This window comes from Rissa tridactyla, chromosome 9, assembly GCF_028500815.1.
Source record: "Rissa tridactyla isolate bRisTri1 chromosome 9, bRisTri1.patW.cur.20221130, whole genome shotgun sequence".
Taxonomy (NCBI): Eukaryota; Metazoa; Chordata; class Aves; order Charadriiformes; family Laridae; genus Rissa; species Rissa tridactyla.
This window is the reverse complement of record NC_071474.1, coordinates 8,987,225-9,000,856: the sequence shown is the minus strand read 5'-3', so window position 1 is coordinate 9,000,856 and position 13,632 is coordinate 8,987,225. Positions and strand designations below refer to the sequence as shown.

General features: G+C 47.7%; 1 protein-coding gene across 4 annotated transcripts in view; it reads left to right on the top strand.

Annotated features, from left to right (window-relative positions):
- The window catches only part of NTRK3 (neurotrophic receptor tyrosine kinase 3), a 228,694-nt gene that overhangs the window by 71,038 nt on the left and 144,024 nt on the right, over positions 1 to 13,632 (top strand). For all 4 annotated transcript variants that reach the window (XM_054214890.1, XM_054214889.1, XM_054214891.1 and 1 more), the window contains 3 exons: positions 1,966 to 1,989; positions 2,861 to 2,931; positions 4,706 to 4,808. In XM_054214890.1, the coding sequence (XP_054070865.1) occupies positions 1,966 to 1,989; positions 2,861 to 2,931; positions 4,706 to 4,808 (198 nt within the window). The remainder of the gene's footprint in view (positions 1 to 1,965; positions 1,990 to 2,860; positions 2,932 to 4,705; positions 4,809 to 13,632) is intronic.

Below are 13,632 nucleotides of genomic sequence, written 5' to 3'. Positions count from 1 at the left end.
GTATGTGTTGTTGGTGTGGAGTACTTAAAGACCCTGAACCATCTCTCAGCAGGAATTGACCCATTTCTTTTATTTCCTCTGATCCGAAATCCCAAGCCGTTCCTCACCCTGGCAGACCTTGTCAGCCCAATGCAGGATGTAATTTACTTTCCTTGAAGTTTGTTGCTCCGTCCACTGCCACAGCTGACATTAACGCTCAATGTAGCTGACACTTATAATTTTCCATTTGAAGGTAGATTCCTCCAAAAAATGCCACAAATGGAAGGTTCCCCAGTGTGGTTCATTCAAGAAGCTTATTGCCTATAGCTATGGACGTGTGCAAGGGTTTTGGCTGTCACTACCCAGGATGAGATTATGAGTCTTCTGTAATTAATGGAAGTGTAATACCTGGAAAACTTCCTATCGGCATAGAAAAGGATCCATGACCATGTTTTTTTAGAAACATCTGGTCTGCAATCTCTTGTTGGTCCTGTGCCAGATTGTGCTTCCCAGGTTGAGAGGAGAAAGGTGCTGTTAGACGCTGGATGGGAGCTGGAGATACTCCCCGTGCCATATCCTGCTTCTCTGCGATGGTGTGGATCTAGGAGCCAGGGCAGTGGCTCCCAGGACGGATTTGTGTCATCACCTGATAAAAATCTCATTGCATGTTGTCACTGGCATCTCTGCCATAGGCTACCACCTCCTTATTTAATCCACAAAGGTTAATTTTCCTACCCCTTCCCCTTGACAAGTGTTCAGTTCTTTGGGAACTTCTCGCAGAACTCAAGTCGGCTGAAATTTCTTGGCTATATTTTATGCTTTGAAAAATAGGGTTTAGTGGGAAAAACTTTTTGTGGGTTTCTGTTGAATTTGCTTAGTCCAGCAGAGAAAAATGGAAAGGGGAAAATGTAGAAGCGGCAAGAGTTTTACGACTAGACTCTGTCTGCTTTAATAGGAAAAAAAAAAAAGTCTCCCGATGAAATATTTCTTCCTTCTCTTTTTTTTTTTTCTTTCACCCCTCTTGCTAGAAAAAGCCAAGGAAAGTTACTCTTCTGCTTGACTTGAAACAAAAATATTTTTTCAGGTTTTTTCCCCTGGTTTGGGAAGCCGTGTTTGTCACTCGGGGGTTGTTTTACGCTTCCCTTCCAAACCTCGCCCGTACTTCAGCGTGAATGTTTCAGTGTCCTTCCAGGAGCCCTCTGCCAGCAAAGCTGTGTAAACTCCAGTTAATATCGGGCTCAATTTCTTACATGGGCGAGTGAATGGAAAGCTGACGTTGTTCTCATGCTATGTAAACTGAGTGTCACCGAGAGCTTTAGACCTCACCGTCTGGGGCCTCGGCCGCCTTCGGAGCTGAAGGAGCTTTACTTGAATAGAGCGGAGCAGTCAAGTGGCTGACAGCAGGGACTGGTGCAGCTGTCCTGGGCAAGAGGTGGCTCTAGGACAGCTACAGCCTCCACGTCCAGTTCAGGTGCTATTAGCTTCTCATGAGTGGCTCAGTAGGCTACAGAGGGAGCCCAGAGGAGGTCTCTAACCCCCTGCCCCAAGGCGGACTGTCCTTCCTGGGAGATAGTCCTCATCGCTGTAGGATTTTCTCCCTGGGCAAGATCTGCTTCTCTCCCCTCCACCTCCATCCTGCTGAACCCGTGTGTCTGCTGAGCTTTGCTTGCCTTCTGAGAGCAGGGTCATTTAATGACAATTCAAAAGCCTCTGTACAGGGTGCTGCTAATTGTTCTCTGTTTTGGCAGTAGCATCCCTCCCCTCCTGTTTCAGCCCTGTACTCTCCATCCTGACCTCCAGTATGTCCTGCTGGCACATGTGTAGCAATTCCCAGTTACAATTGTCCGTATGGGACAAAATATGAAATGCTTTGGTTTCCTGGGCTCTTTGGGGTGGTAGAGTGTGTCTGAGGTGGGTTGGGAATGAGACCACGCTCCCTTTGCTGTGCCGCTAACCGTGTTGCTTCTCTCTTTGTCCTTTCCACAGAGAGTACGGACAACTTTGTCTCAAGTAAGTGTTTCCTTGCCCTTTGCGTACTGTGGGTGTTTTGTTTTTTGCGGTTCCCTCTGCTCTGTGACTTACACGCTCCCGGAGGAAAAATCGGGAAGCAAGTTGGCAGAGGCTGCACAAAGCCCTGGTGTCCCCATGCATAAGCAAGATGGCTGAGGAGCTTTTGATCAGCTGGGCAATCTCTAGAGCCCAGGAGTTGCTCATTTCCTCTAGCGACATCCTGATAAAGGTCCTACAGTGAAAATTACAGTCTTCGAGGTCTTAAATGGCAGGGCTGGAGAAAAATACCACCAGAACTCTAACCGGTTGGTTGTGGTGTAGCGGAGGCGGTCTTAACTAGGTGTAGGCTGGCCAATCCCCAAAGCACTTGTGTGTCATGGCTCATTTACAACATGCTATCTAGTGTGGACTGGGAAGAAACACAGGACTCTACTTCTGTAGTGTTTCCTGAACGGATTCCTTCTTCTCCCCCCTCCCATCCCCCCAAAAAAATAAAATCCAAGTAACAGTTTCTTTGGATCAAGTTCTGTTGGAGTCAGTCTCATGTTTTAACCCTACTTGGCCCAGTAGTTTTCCGAAAAGTCTAGGAGATGGCCCAGGGATGGAGGCCACCTACCCTAGGACACCAGGCACCCAAATGTTTTTCACTTGTGAGGTAGGAGTCACATCAGCATTGTCATCATCTGTGTTTTCTCCGCTGGTGCGTGCAGGGAACTCTCTAATGGTTGATTTTGGTGCCTTCTGAAATAGAAAGTTGCAGCCTCTGGATCTTGTTAGTTCAGGCACTGCCATTGGGATGTGCTGGTGCCTTGGGAGTCCCATGGGAGCCGGAGCCGCGTTGAATCTTCTGTCTTTGGTGTTTTGGTTTCAGTCGGTGATTATGAAGTGAGTCCCACCCCACCAATCACTGTGACCCACAAGCCGGAGGAGGACACTTTTGGGGTGAGTCCTGGTCTATTTGGCATGCATTTCTTGTTATTGATGACTCGATATTTACATTCCGGTGCTGTTTTGAGAGGTTTGCAAGGAAAATCTCTTCCTTTGTGACTCAAGACAACGATCAGAAAGATTTTGTGGCTTGTGTCAGGCAAGTGAAATACTGACACGAACTATCTGATCCTCTTGGGTCTGCAGTGTGGAACTAGGGAGCCCTTTGAAAATAAGGCATCCTGTGAAGCCACTGCTGGCAGGGTCAGAAATTCTCTATCTAAAAAAGTAGCACCCAGAGAACAAACAATCAGGCAATTGAGTGTTTCAGACTATTATTGAGCTGTTAAGTTTAGCCCTGTGAGGGACTCAGATTTAGCTTGGTTCAATTCTGTCAGTGCCAGTTTGCCCTCTCTCCTGCTCTGCAGGGCATGCCAAAAATGAAAAAGGAAAGAAAGCCTATGACTTATCACATCTCAACATTGTCTTTCTTCTGCAGAATTCATGTAGAAAAAGAAAAAAAAACAACTGTGTATGAGTGCTGGGGGTGGTGGGGGAATTAGCATGTTACACAATTGCTCTAATTCTGTGAAAGTTTTAAGATCTTGAAACCCACCAGGTGTTAACAGAATGAACAAAACTCAATCCACCTTGCTTTCAGTTCTCGTCCAGCTGAAAAGTTGAAACTGAAGCGAAAGCTTTGAATAGTGAGACAGGAGTAATAATGTGCACTCATCATTAAATATAAAGCACAGAAAACAAACCAGGGGATGAAACGAAAGCATGGCAAAATAAAAAATTTAAAAATATCGTAGCTAATATATCAAGGGCAGGGAAAAGGGTTGCAAAATGAAATTACATTTTCTTGGTTAAATGATGTATTTTCTATTGTAGCAGAATACAGTTTTGTAAAAGGAAGTGAAGTCTAAATGCATCACAAGACTCAGCACAGGAGAACAATTGGACAAATGCCAAAGAAATTGTTGTTTACATCAATGCAATAAAAGTATCTCGAGCAAAGGCTTGAAGGAATAAATATTCATAAATATTAAAATAAGCCTGGGATTGTAAAACCTTTAGGGCAAGGAGGTTTTCTTTCCTCTGCTTGTACACTGACACAGTGGAACGACAGTTCCAGTGAAGGATTTTGGACACTTGTAGTATAAATATTTACTACTAAAAATTACAATAAATAGGGAACCATTAGAGGTTGTAGGAAAACCAAATGTTTTGGGGGAAAAAAAAAACCCAAACAAACCAGTTCTACTTAATTTCTTATGTTTTCTTTTTGTGGTGTGTTATCTTCCCTCATTCATTGTCCTGAGGGATGTTTGGATGGAGACAGAGTTGTTCTTTCTGAGGAATTTTCTGCTGTTCCTGTGTGTTCCCAGCTCAGGTTAGTACAGCTTTAGTGTTGTGACGTCATGGCAGCGTGGTGATGTCACAAATGGAAGGTCATGACGTGGCGCAGTGAAGGGAGAGCCCACACGCTGGAGCAGAGGTCCTCCTTCCTTGCAGATGTATGGAGTGAGAGGCTGGGGAGAAGTGGTGCCAGAATGGTATCGCTGATAGGGAGATCCCAAACCTCCCAGTCCTGCAAACAGCCTGTGATGCTCCCAAGCTGTGTCAGAGCCCTTTGCTTTAGCTTGTGTTTCCCTCCACAGCTGATATCCACGGGGCTGCAGCAGATCGTATGAGCCTACAGAAAGGTTAACTGGGCAAGGAGCTGCTGTATTTCCAATCTAGACTCCTAAATTCCCCTGTGTTAACTCAGTTTTTTTCCTTTCAGGTTTCCATAGCGGTTGGGCTGGCAGCTTTTGCTTGTGTCCTCTTGGTCGTCCTCTTTATTATGATCAACAAGTATGGTCGGCGGTCCAAGTTTGGGATGAAAGGTACGTGCAGTCGCTTTCCTCTAGCAGGAGGCACCTTCCAGGATTGCCCGGCTCTTATAGCACACGTGGAAAGGTGTTGTGGTTTTATTCCTACATTGTCAGTATTGGTGCAAGGCTTTCTTACGAGAATGTTGTCCAACCTTCTTCTGCTTGTTGAGAAAGTAACGGAGATATATGGGCTGGTGGTTCTCACCTGTATGTCTTTCTGCTGGGCAGAAGTATGCATGTGTTCTTAGCAGCACATAACTGCATCATCAGGTTTCCCAGAAGAGCTCTGAGGCATGCGTTGAGGGAGTTGCGCTCCGGAGAGCACATACTTGGATGAGATCTTTTTTGCAGGCCTGATGATGCACGGGTTTCCCCTCGCGTCGCTCTGGGTGCAGAGCACAGGATGGGAAGGGGCAACAGAAGGATGTGAGTTTGGTTTGGGTTCTGTTGGAAAGGCATGTGCACCCATTCTGTGCCTGTCTGTGAATGGAGACTGAGACATTGATATAAATTTGTAAGGTCCATGCTGGGAAAGCGACTGCTGACCTGTCTTCCAGTGATGTGGAAGGTCTATTTCTGCTGCCTCTCTGTTGGAAGGTTTCCTCCTCTGCATCGTGAATAACCACTTCAGGAGATGTTTCAAGTGTCCTTGGTAGTGATTGGAAAGCGAGAAGGCGTCTGATGTTTGCTAGGCAGAACTGGTCTCTCTGTCCTACCAACACCAGCGCTGTGATGTGATAGAGCTAATGCCAGGAGAAACTAGATGACTCTGTGCCATCTGCTTTTTGTGACTCTGCTGGTATCTCCGGTTGGGCAGCGTTGGTGGTGCCCAGTGAAGGCTGGAGGAAGAGCCTTCACATGACAAAGTGGTTTCCAGCCTAATTGGTGGCTCATATATCATTTGAAGCCAGACTTTGACAAACATAAGCTTCTTCCAAAGCTCCTGAGTTGCAGCCCAATTTCCTGGCCTTGCTGGGGTCTGCGTTGCAGAGCAGGTTGATAGGTTTGTGAATGTTTCTTGTGCTTCCCTAGGGCTTGTTTTGCTCTACAGAGACGTTTTCTAAGTGCGTCCAGATGGGATTCTGGCTGGAGTTTCCCCTATGCATCCTATGGAGATGGAAGACAGGACACTTAATTAAATAGCAAATCTTCTACACCAACTTAGCAATATTTAGTCCATATGTCCAATGATAAGAACCATCTGGTAGGGTGTACTGACTGGTGGGTGGAGTAGAGGAATGGAAGACATGGTTCCTGGGATCATTTCCCAGCTTTTCTACTGACTCACTTAGTGTCCGTAGGCAATTAGCTGTCTTAACCTCTGTCTCTGCTTTAATTTCCCCATCTGTAAAATTGGGATGATGTTACGTGCCTTCTGGAGGGATGTGTCAGAACACTTTGGAAGTGCTTGGGCATTTGCCACTGATGGGGTTTAGAGATAGAAATATAAAAAGGAAAAGTAACTTCTGACCCTAATGGAAGAATCAAAGAGGAATGAACCTTGTGTGAGTAACCAGTCTTGGTGAACAGATGTGTGTACGCGTTCAGAGGCGTTTGGGAAAGTGTGTGAGTGGATATTCTGCATTCCCAGAAATCAGAGGGATGCTGTGATGGGCCCTTGTGTGTGCAGTTTTCATAAGGCAAAAATGTTTAGCCAGAAAAGCCTGCTTTCCTCCTCATCATGCTGTATTTCTTCCAACTCTGATATGAAACCACAGCCCCGTAGAGTTTCTGAAAGTTTTATTGATGACATTGCTTGGAGAGATGGAGCTCACAAAAATTTAATACATCTTTAAAAACAGGGAGATAGCTCTTTAATGAGTCACAAGCGTCGTAGCTATCACCACGGGCAGCCTACTCATACTGCCTAAGCTCCCCTCCCCGTTGGAGGCTACAGATCCTCCTGCCCTGTGGACAGTCTCCCTAGCACATGGCGTTACCTGCTTTAGGCCTCCTGCTTTTCCCCAGCGTCTCTTCTGCCTACGCTTTTTTCTTTAGCCATAGCACCATTGTCAACTGCCTTGCCGTCAGGCTTTGCATCTTTAGCCTCCGTCTCCCTTCTTTGCATCAGCCTTGCTACCAAACCTCACCGCTTTCACCCACAGCACAAAGGCAACTCTTCGTTCACCTGCAGTGGCTGGGGTGCTTGGTGGTACCCTGGCTATGGCCTGCCCTGGCAGCTCTAGCTGATGTATTTCTCACCCCTCAAGAAATGTCCCAGTCCCCTGCACGCTTTACAAAATGCAGTTTCTAAAATCTTCTTCCATGGTGCTCTGCAGGTCCATGAGTCCAGAGCCTTACTCTCTCCTTTGGTTGCTTTAGCGTCTCAGCTGAGCAGTTGCACTTGGTCCCAATCTGGCAATGGTACTTTGAAGCTTGTGTTTGTGCTTGATGTCTCTTTCCCCGGTGTCTTCTCTTTCACTCCACTAATGGGCTGCTGTTCCTTTCCTCCTCCCTTGAGGTTTTCTGCTCATGAGGTGATGCCCTTGTCCAAATCATCAGATCACTTTACTGAGTGGTCCTGAGCTGCTTTTCCAGGGGCTCACAAAACAGGTCCTACCTTATTCTGACGTCCTATATGGGACAGTGCAGCTGTCGACCACCTTCAAATCTCCTTTAGCTGGCACTCTCCTCTGGGTCCCTCATTATCAGTTAATTCTTGGGCAGGAGCCATCCTGTGCAGCACCCATCATGTTATCATTTACTAAGAAAAAAAAAAAAAATCCAAGCCCTGAGTCTTTTTGGGAAAGTGCATCATTCTGTGAATCAGGAGAGCTCTTTGTCGCCAGCTGATATGTTGCCACTTGTTGTTGAGATCCCAGCTTGGCAGGCCTGCAGGAGCAGGTTTTTCCTGTTGTGTTTGTCATGGACACAGAACACTGTGTGCTCGTGTTGGACACGTTACCCAAAGCACCTCATGAATCTCTCTGAGCACATCTTTTTCCTTCTGCGTCTCCTGGTGTGAAGCAGATGGTTTATGTCCTAGAAAGAGAGAGGTGGACTTGGACTGACAAGGTTGGATGTCACGTTGGGCTGGGAAGTCCCCCTGGGCCAGCCTGCTGGGTTGCCCACCAGTCTTAAAAGTGAACTAATGGGCCACAAAGTTTCCAACATCGAAGCTACCTTTGCTGATAAGAAAGTCACTGTGACTGAAGCTACCTTTGCTGATAAGAAAGTCACTGTGACGCGGGGGCACGTGGCTGGGGGGGGGACTGCGAGAGGATGGTGTGTCCACATTTGTCCTCTTCTGGCTGGTAGCACACCCTCGGAGCATTGCACAAGAGTCCTGGCAGTGCCACTGCTCTGGCTATGACCCGGCTACTGATACAGCCAACAGCCCAGCGGTGGAAAAGCCTGCGCTGCCAAGCACGCCGTCGACGGGCTGGAGCGGGGGCATCAACAAAAGCTCCTTGTGAAGGGGGCTCTGACGCGCTCTGCTCCCGGCTCCTGGGCATCCCGCCGAGTTCACGGGGGCTGACTCCATGCCATGCCCCTCGCCTTTCCCTGCTCCCCTCCGGAGAGGGCCTTCATTAATGCGGGATGGCGGAGGTCAGATCCCCTTTCTGGCTGGCTGTTGACCGCGGCTCCCGTTGCTGGGGGTGGGGGGATGGGGATAGGGGTGGGCTGAAGCGCTGAGGGGGGCTGCTGGGGGATCACCAGAGCTGCGGAGGCGGCAGGAAAATGGCAAACAAAGCGCCTTTTTGTGAAACGTGGCGTTACATGGACAACGTGGACGGTGGGGAAACCGCCGGGAAAAGTGAAATGTAAGAACTGAGAAGCATTGAAGTCGCAGACATGGGCTGCAACCGTTTGCTGAAGGGCAGTGTATCCAGAGGGGGAGCTGAGATGCTTTTTTTAAAGCCTTGCATTAGCGTGGGAAGAATAGAATCTTACAAAGCAAGAAAATGGGAGTCAGGGCCTTTTGGTTTACTGCCGTGTCCCAGGGGAGTGGGTTTTACAGGTGGAATAGACAGCATGGGAGTAAGGAGCTCAGCATCCCGCACTCAATCGTCGCTTGCTCCATCTCTGGGGTCGGTGTCCCGCGTTCCCTGACCGCCCGCCGGAGGTGGAGGGTTTTACACCTCACCTTCTGGGGTCAGGCTTGTCACCGCAAGCCTCGTAAACCCGCCTCTTCCCATCAAAGTTTAATCCCAGCAGATGACAGGAAACGAAATTTCATAATATAATAATAAAAAAAAAAGCCACACGCAAGTCCCGGGACTAACAAAAATGACATTTCATAAAACAATAATAACGGCACAGAAAAGTCCTGGGACTAACAAAATGTTCGGATGGCACAGCAACGGAGGCTGTGTAAATGCTCAGGTTGATGGACTAAAATATATGCTCCTTTTGCTTGTTTGCTGTTACATTTACAAGTGCCTAAGGATGAAGAACGTGTGCTCATGCATATTTGTGTGATGTATTCCCGGTGCTGCACAGCTTAAAAAAAAAACAAAACCAACATAAATATAAAAAACTTTTTAAAAAATTGAGTTTGCAGAAATACAGGGAGGAAGATGCTGGAGAAAATTCAGAGACAAGAGCACTTGTTGTTTTGCTGAGATGAACTATATTCCAGGCTCTGAGATTAAAAACTACTTGCATTCACCAAATGAGGTTTTCTTCCTCGGGTGGAGACAGTGCCAGCTAAATGGTTCAGACTTGGTTACAGTTTGCAAAGAGTTGATTGCTTTTTAATCTGATTTCCTAAAGAAATAAGGTGTGTGATCGTGCTGCCTCTCTCTCTGCATGCGTGCAAGCGTGCGTGTACAGCTCTGCCTGCCTGGATTTTCCCTCTCTGCAGCAGCTTCTCTATCTGCCGGCCGGTTCCACCCAGAGGAGAAGGGGGGAAGGACTTAGAGATACCTTCACAGGCATGATGCAAATAGGGGGGCCAAATAGAGGATGACAATTCGGGTGATGCCCCGCTGATGGGAATGCCTCGAGCCTTTCTGGGCATCGGAGAATCCCTACGGAAGGTCAGCCTCGGACAGAAAAACAAAACACAGAGGACCAGGCTTTCACGGGGTCTGCTGCGGTGGGTGGTGCGTACGTCCGTACACAGGCGTATACATATTTTCTTTCTGAATAGGCAGAAACAACAAGGAGGTGGGGGAGAAATGAAAGAACGGTAAATAAATACGGCCCACGCTTTCTGTAATGTTTGAGGAATCACATCGCTATCAGTTCATTTCGTGTTTGTTCTAATAGCCCTGATCAAAGTGCTGGCACTGCTGATGTGCATGTGGATGTCAGAAGTACTTGCAGAGCTGTTCCATTGTAATTTAGCATTAGTTAATAGGTACTTAAAGTAAAGTGGTTCCCTATTTGATTATGATTGGGGGTTATTAACATTTTTTTCCATAAACAGATGGTAACTGTCCGCTGAGTCGATTGCAGAACAATTCCAGGGTTCTGATTCAAGAGGGCCAGCTCCTGCAAAGATATCTTGGGTGCCTGGCTTTTTGCTTTTGTTGATTTGGTTTCTTTGTTTGTTGGTTGGTGGGTTTTTTTGTGGATGATTTTTTTTTTTTTGCTTTCCTCCTCCATCATGCAATTATCGCTGCAGCTTTAAAGAGGGAAAAAAAAAATTATACAAGGGCCGTGACCTACCTTTCAGATGAGGCTTAATTCTGACCCACGTTGCCTTGGCCAAGTCTGGCTATAATCATGCACTGGTGGTTTTTCCCTGATGGTTTTCTTGGAGGAATAGGAACGAATAGGAATTTCATTCCTGAATAGGAATGAAACACCGCTCTGCAGCGCGGAGAAGCCTGCACCTTAAGGGTTAGTTGCTCGGGAGAAATCTGTGATCAGGCCCCTTTCATTTCATCCTCCTGGGAGCCTGCCATGTAGCAGGAGCAGGAAGAAAGAGAGAGCAAAGTAATATCAGCCAGCCTGGCACTGCGACGGGAGAGAAACAGCCATACATTAAAAGCCACGGCTACCCACGGTGGCTCGGGGATGTATGGTCAGTCATACTAACGAACTAGAAACGGGAAGCGATTGCTGCTGCTTTCTTTGAGGCCGGGCGTGCGACGCTCGGAGCCCACCGGTGCCGAGGGGCTGAGTCCCCTAAAACACTCAGGCAGAGTGACTTTGTGGGTCTTTCGAAGGTCGGAGCTTTTCCTTGGCGGTATCCTTCTGTTTGTTTGAAAAGCCCCTTGATATACTTCTTGCGCTCAATATTACTGGGTTTTATTTGCCTGGGAAGTGGATTGAAAGGGCGCGTGGTTTCACTGAGGGCTTCTTTCTATAAATGCCTGTTTATACGCGGGTGAAGTGCAAGATGTGCTATTTATTTATTTATTATTTAGTGCCTCCAAGGTGATAAAGCTTTTCGAACTGATAAGTGCCTCACCCTCTGCTGAGCATGCAGTCCGTAACTGGTGCGGTGGCAGCAAGGGGAAAGCTGCTGTGCTGCCCTGGGCTCCTTGGCAAACCTTCGAGAGGTCCCACCTCTCCCCTGGGGTGCTGGGACAAGGCTCCTGTGTCTCCTCTCCATGAAGGCAAATCAGGTCTCTCGCCAGCAGTCGGTGCTCACACCGTTGTCCTTCAGTCCCAAGGTGTGATAGTCTGGTGAAGGCTCTGAAAGATGGGGTGATGCTGTCGCTCATTGCTGCCTGAAGGAGCAAGGAGCCACCCTGGGATGGGAAGATGCTTCCAAGGGGGCTGGAGAGATGCATCAAATGACCCTGCAGGAGAAATGGTTAGCAGAAGATCAGGATTTATTTAGATCAAGAAATAAAACATTCTCCTACTCCCAGAAGTATTAATAGGCTATTTATAAAGGGAATGTAAAGTGCACTGACCAGCCATCATCTATTCCAGTCGCTTTTACAGAACCAAGATGTCTATTTTAGGCAACTACTAAAAGCAGCTAAAAAAAAATCCAGGCAGATCAGTAGTTTTCAGGTGACCGGAGAAGCCCCGGGGCTCCTTCACGCCACCTTCCTGCAGGATCTTCCTCCCCATGCGTGACCTCCCTGGCTCGCGGGCACACGCTTTTGCTCCTCTCGCCAGCTGGCTGCTGGAGTTCAGGCACAGCGTTTGCTCCAAAAGTGCCCCTCGGGACGGGCTGGCATTTGCCCGGGACAGCTCTGCCTTAGCAGGTGTCTCACCGCCGCCCTTCACAAGCGGTTCTCACCTTGTGATGTCAAAAGCTGTGTGAGTGACCCTTATCTTACCTGCGATTTGGTGTGAGGTGAACTCCCAGGCAAGGTGGTGGAAAGATGCTGGGATTTATTTTTTTCCAGTTTTTTTTTTTTTTTTTAAGCCATCCCCATTCTAGGCTCAGTGTTTTGGCTGTTCCACCAGCAAAGCAGTAACAAGTGGCAGCACTGGGGACTCTGCTGCTTGTGGCATCGCGCTGGCTTCTGCCTTTGCATATGTGGTGGGCACAACTTTGAGCAGGGAGAGCGCGAGAGTGAGCCGCAGTTGCTTCCCCTGCAGTGCAGGGTCCGGGAAGATGTCCTTCATCCGCTTGCCATTCGGGAGCCACTGAGTTGCCCCAATTCCTCATCCAGCCGCTTGCATACATCTCTTCCACAGCTGTGAAATCGCCCAGGCTCAGTCACCTGAGCAGCCTTCCCCAGGGACTACGCAGAAGGTACCAATCCTCAGGGGGGTTCTCTCCGTGGCCGTGATGCTCCCGCCTGCCTGCTCCTTGCCTCCGTGGCTCCAGCCTGTGTCTGCTGCTTGGTCTGTTGGTGTCTGTCCGTCTGTCTTCACATGGCTTTGCTTTAGTGAAAGATGCTGGGCTGGCAGCACCGAGCCAGGATAATTCTGTTTGTGTCCATAACAGGTACCACATAGAGCAGCAGGACAGGCTATTTTATTTTTTTTTAAACCAGTATAACTAACTAATCCGATGAAGAGATATCATCTCCATAAGCCTCGTGCCCTGTGTGCTCTCCTGCACCTCTCTGAAGGCAGCCAACAGCCAGACAACTAAGTGTCAACTTTGATGGGGCTTTAATAAGGTGCAGGGCAGTGTGGGAAGAAGCAAAGGGCCTTAATTAATATTTTAATTGTAGCTTGTCTCTACCACAGTTGTCCAATTATTCTTTGAAAAAGATTTTGCTACTGTTAATGCTGATAAATGGTCCTTAGGGAGGATGTCCCTAGTGAGTTCATCACCTCTTTCTCCTCATGACTTGCTGTAGGATTGTTGTTTGTTTGTGCGGTGTTTAGCCAGGGATGCTGAGATCTGGCACTCTGTCCTTAAACCCTGGAGCAGGAGAGCATCGCTCTTGGTCAAGGGTATGGGGTAACTGTGATTTGAACAGCAGGACTGACAAGAGAAGTGTTTGGGAACTGTGACGGCAAATGTAGAAAAGGAAGAGAATGGTGCTGCTTGGTTTTGAACCTGGCTGAACATGCTTGAAGGAGTGTATAGAAATTTGGAGAAACCTGAATAAGGGAATGGATAGGGACTGTCGCTTGGGCTGTTCAGGCTTCAACTAGTGAAAGCACTGAGGAAGCAAATTGTAGAGAGCACTGGAGCATCTGATGATCTAATGGGCTTGTTCCATCTCCAATTTCTATTTCTTGTGGTGCAATAACAAGCCTGCCTGGCTCCTGGACAGCCTCAAGAAACTCCATCATCAGCACCACTGTTTAGTGTCTGTTGATGAAGGTGTGAGTGGTGCAGAACCCCATGTGATGCTCAGGCATCTCATTTCGATCTACAACTGTGCTATTAAAAATCAATGGACCAGAAGATAATGCCTGTACACAAGGCAGCTGGGTAGTATTTTGTGCACTGTAGGAATAAATCACATTTGGGTTCTCATATTTTGTGTCTGAGGGGCAGGGTTATGATTCACTTTCT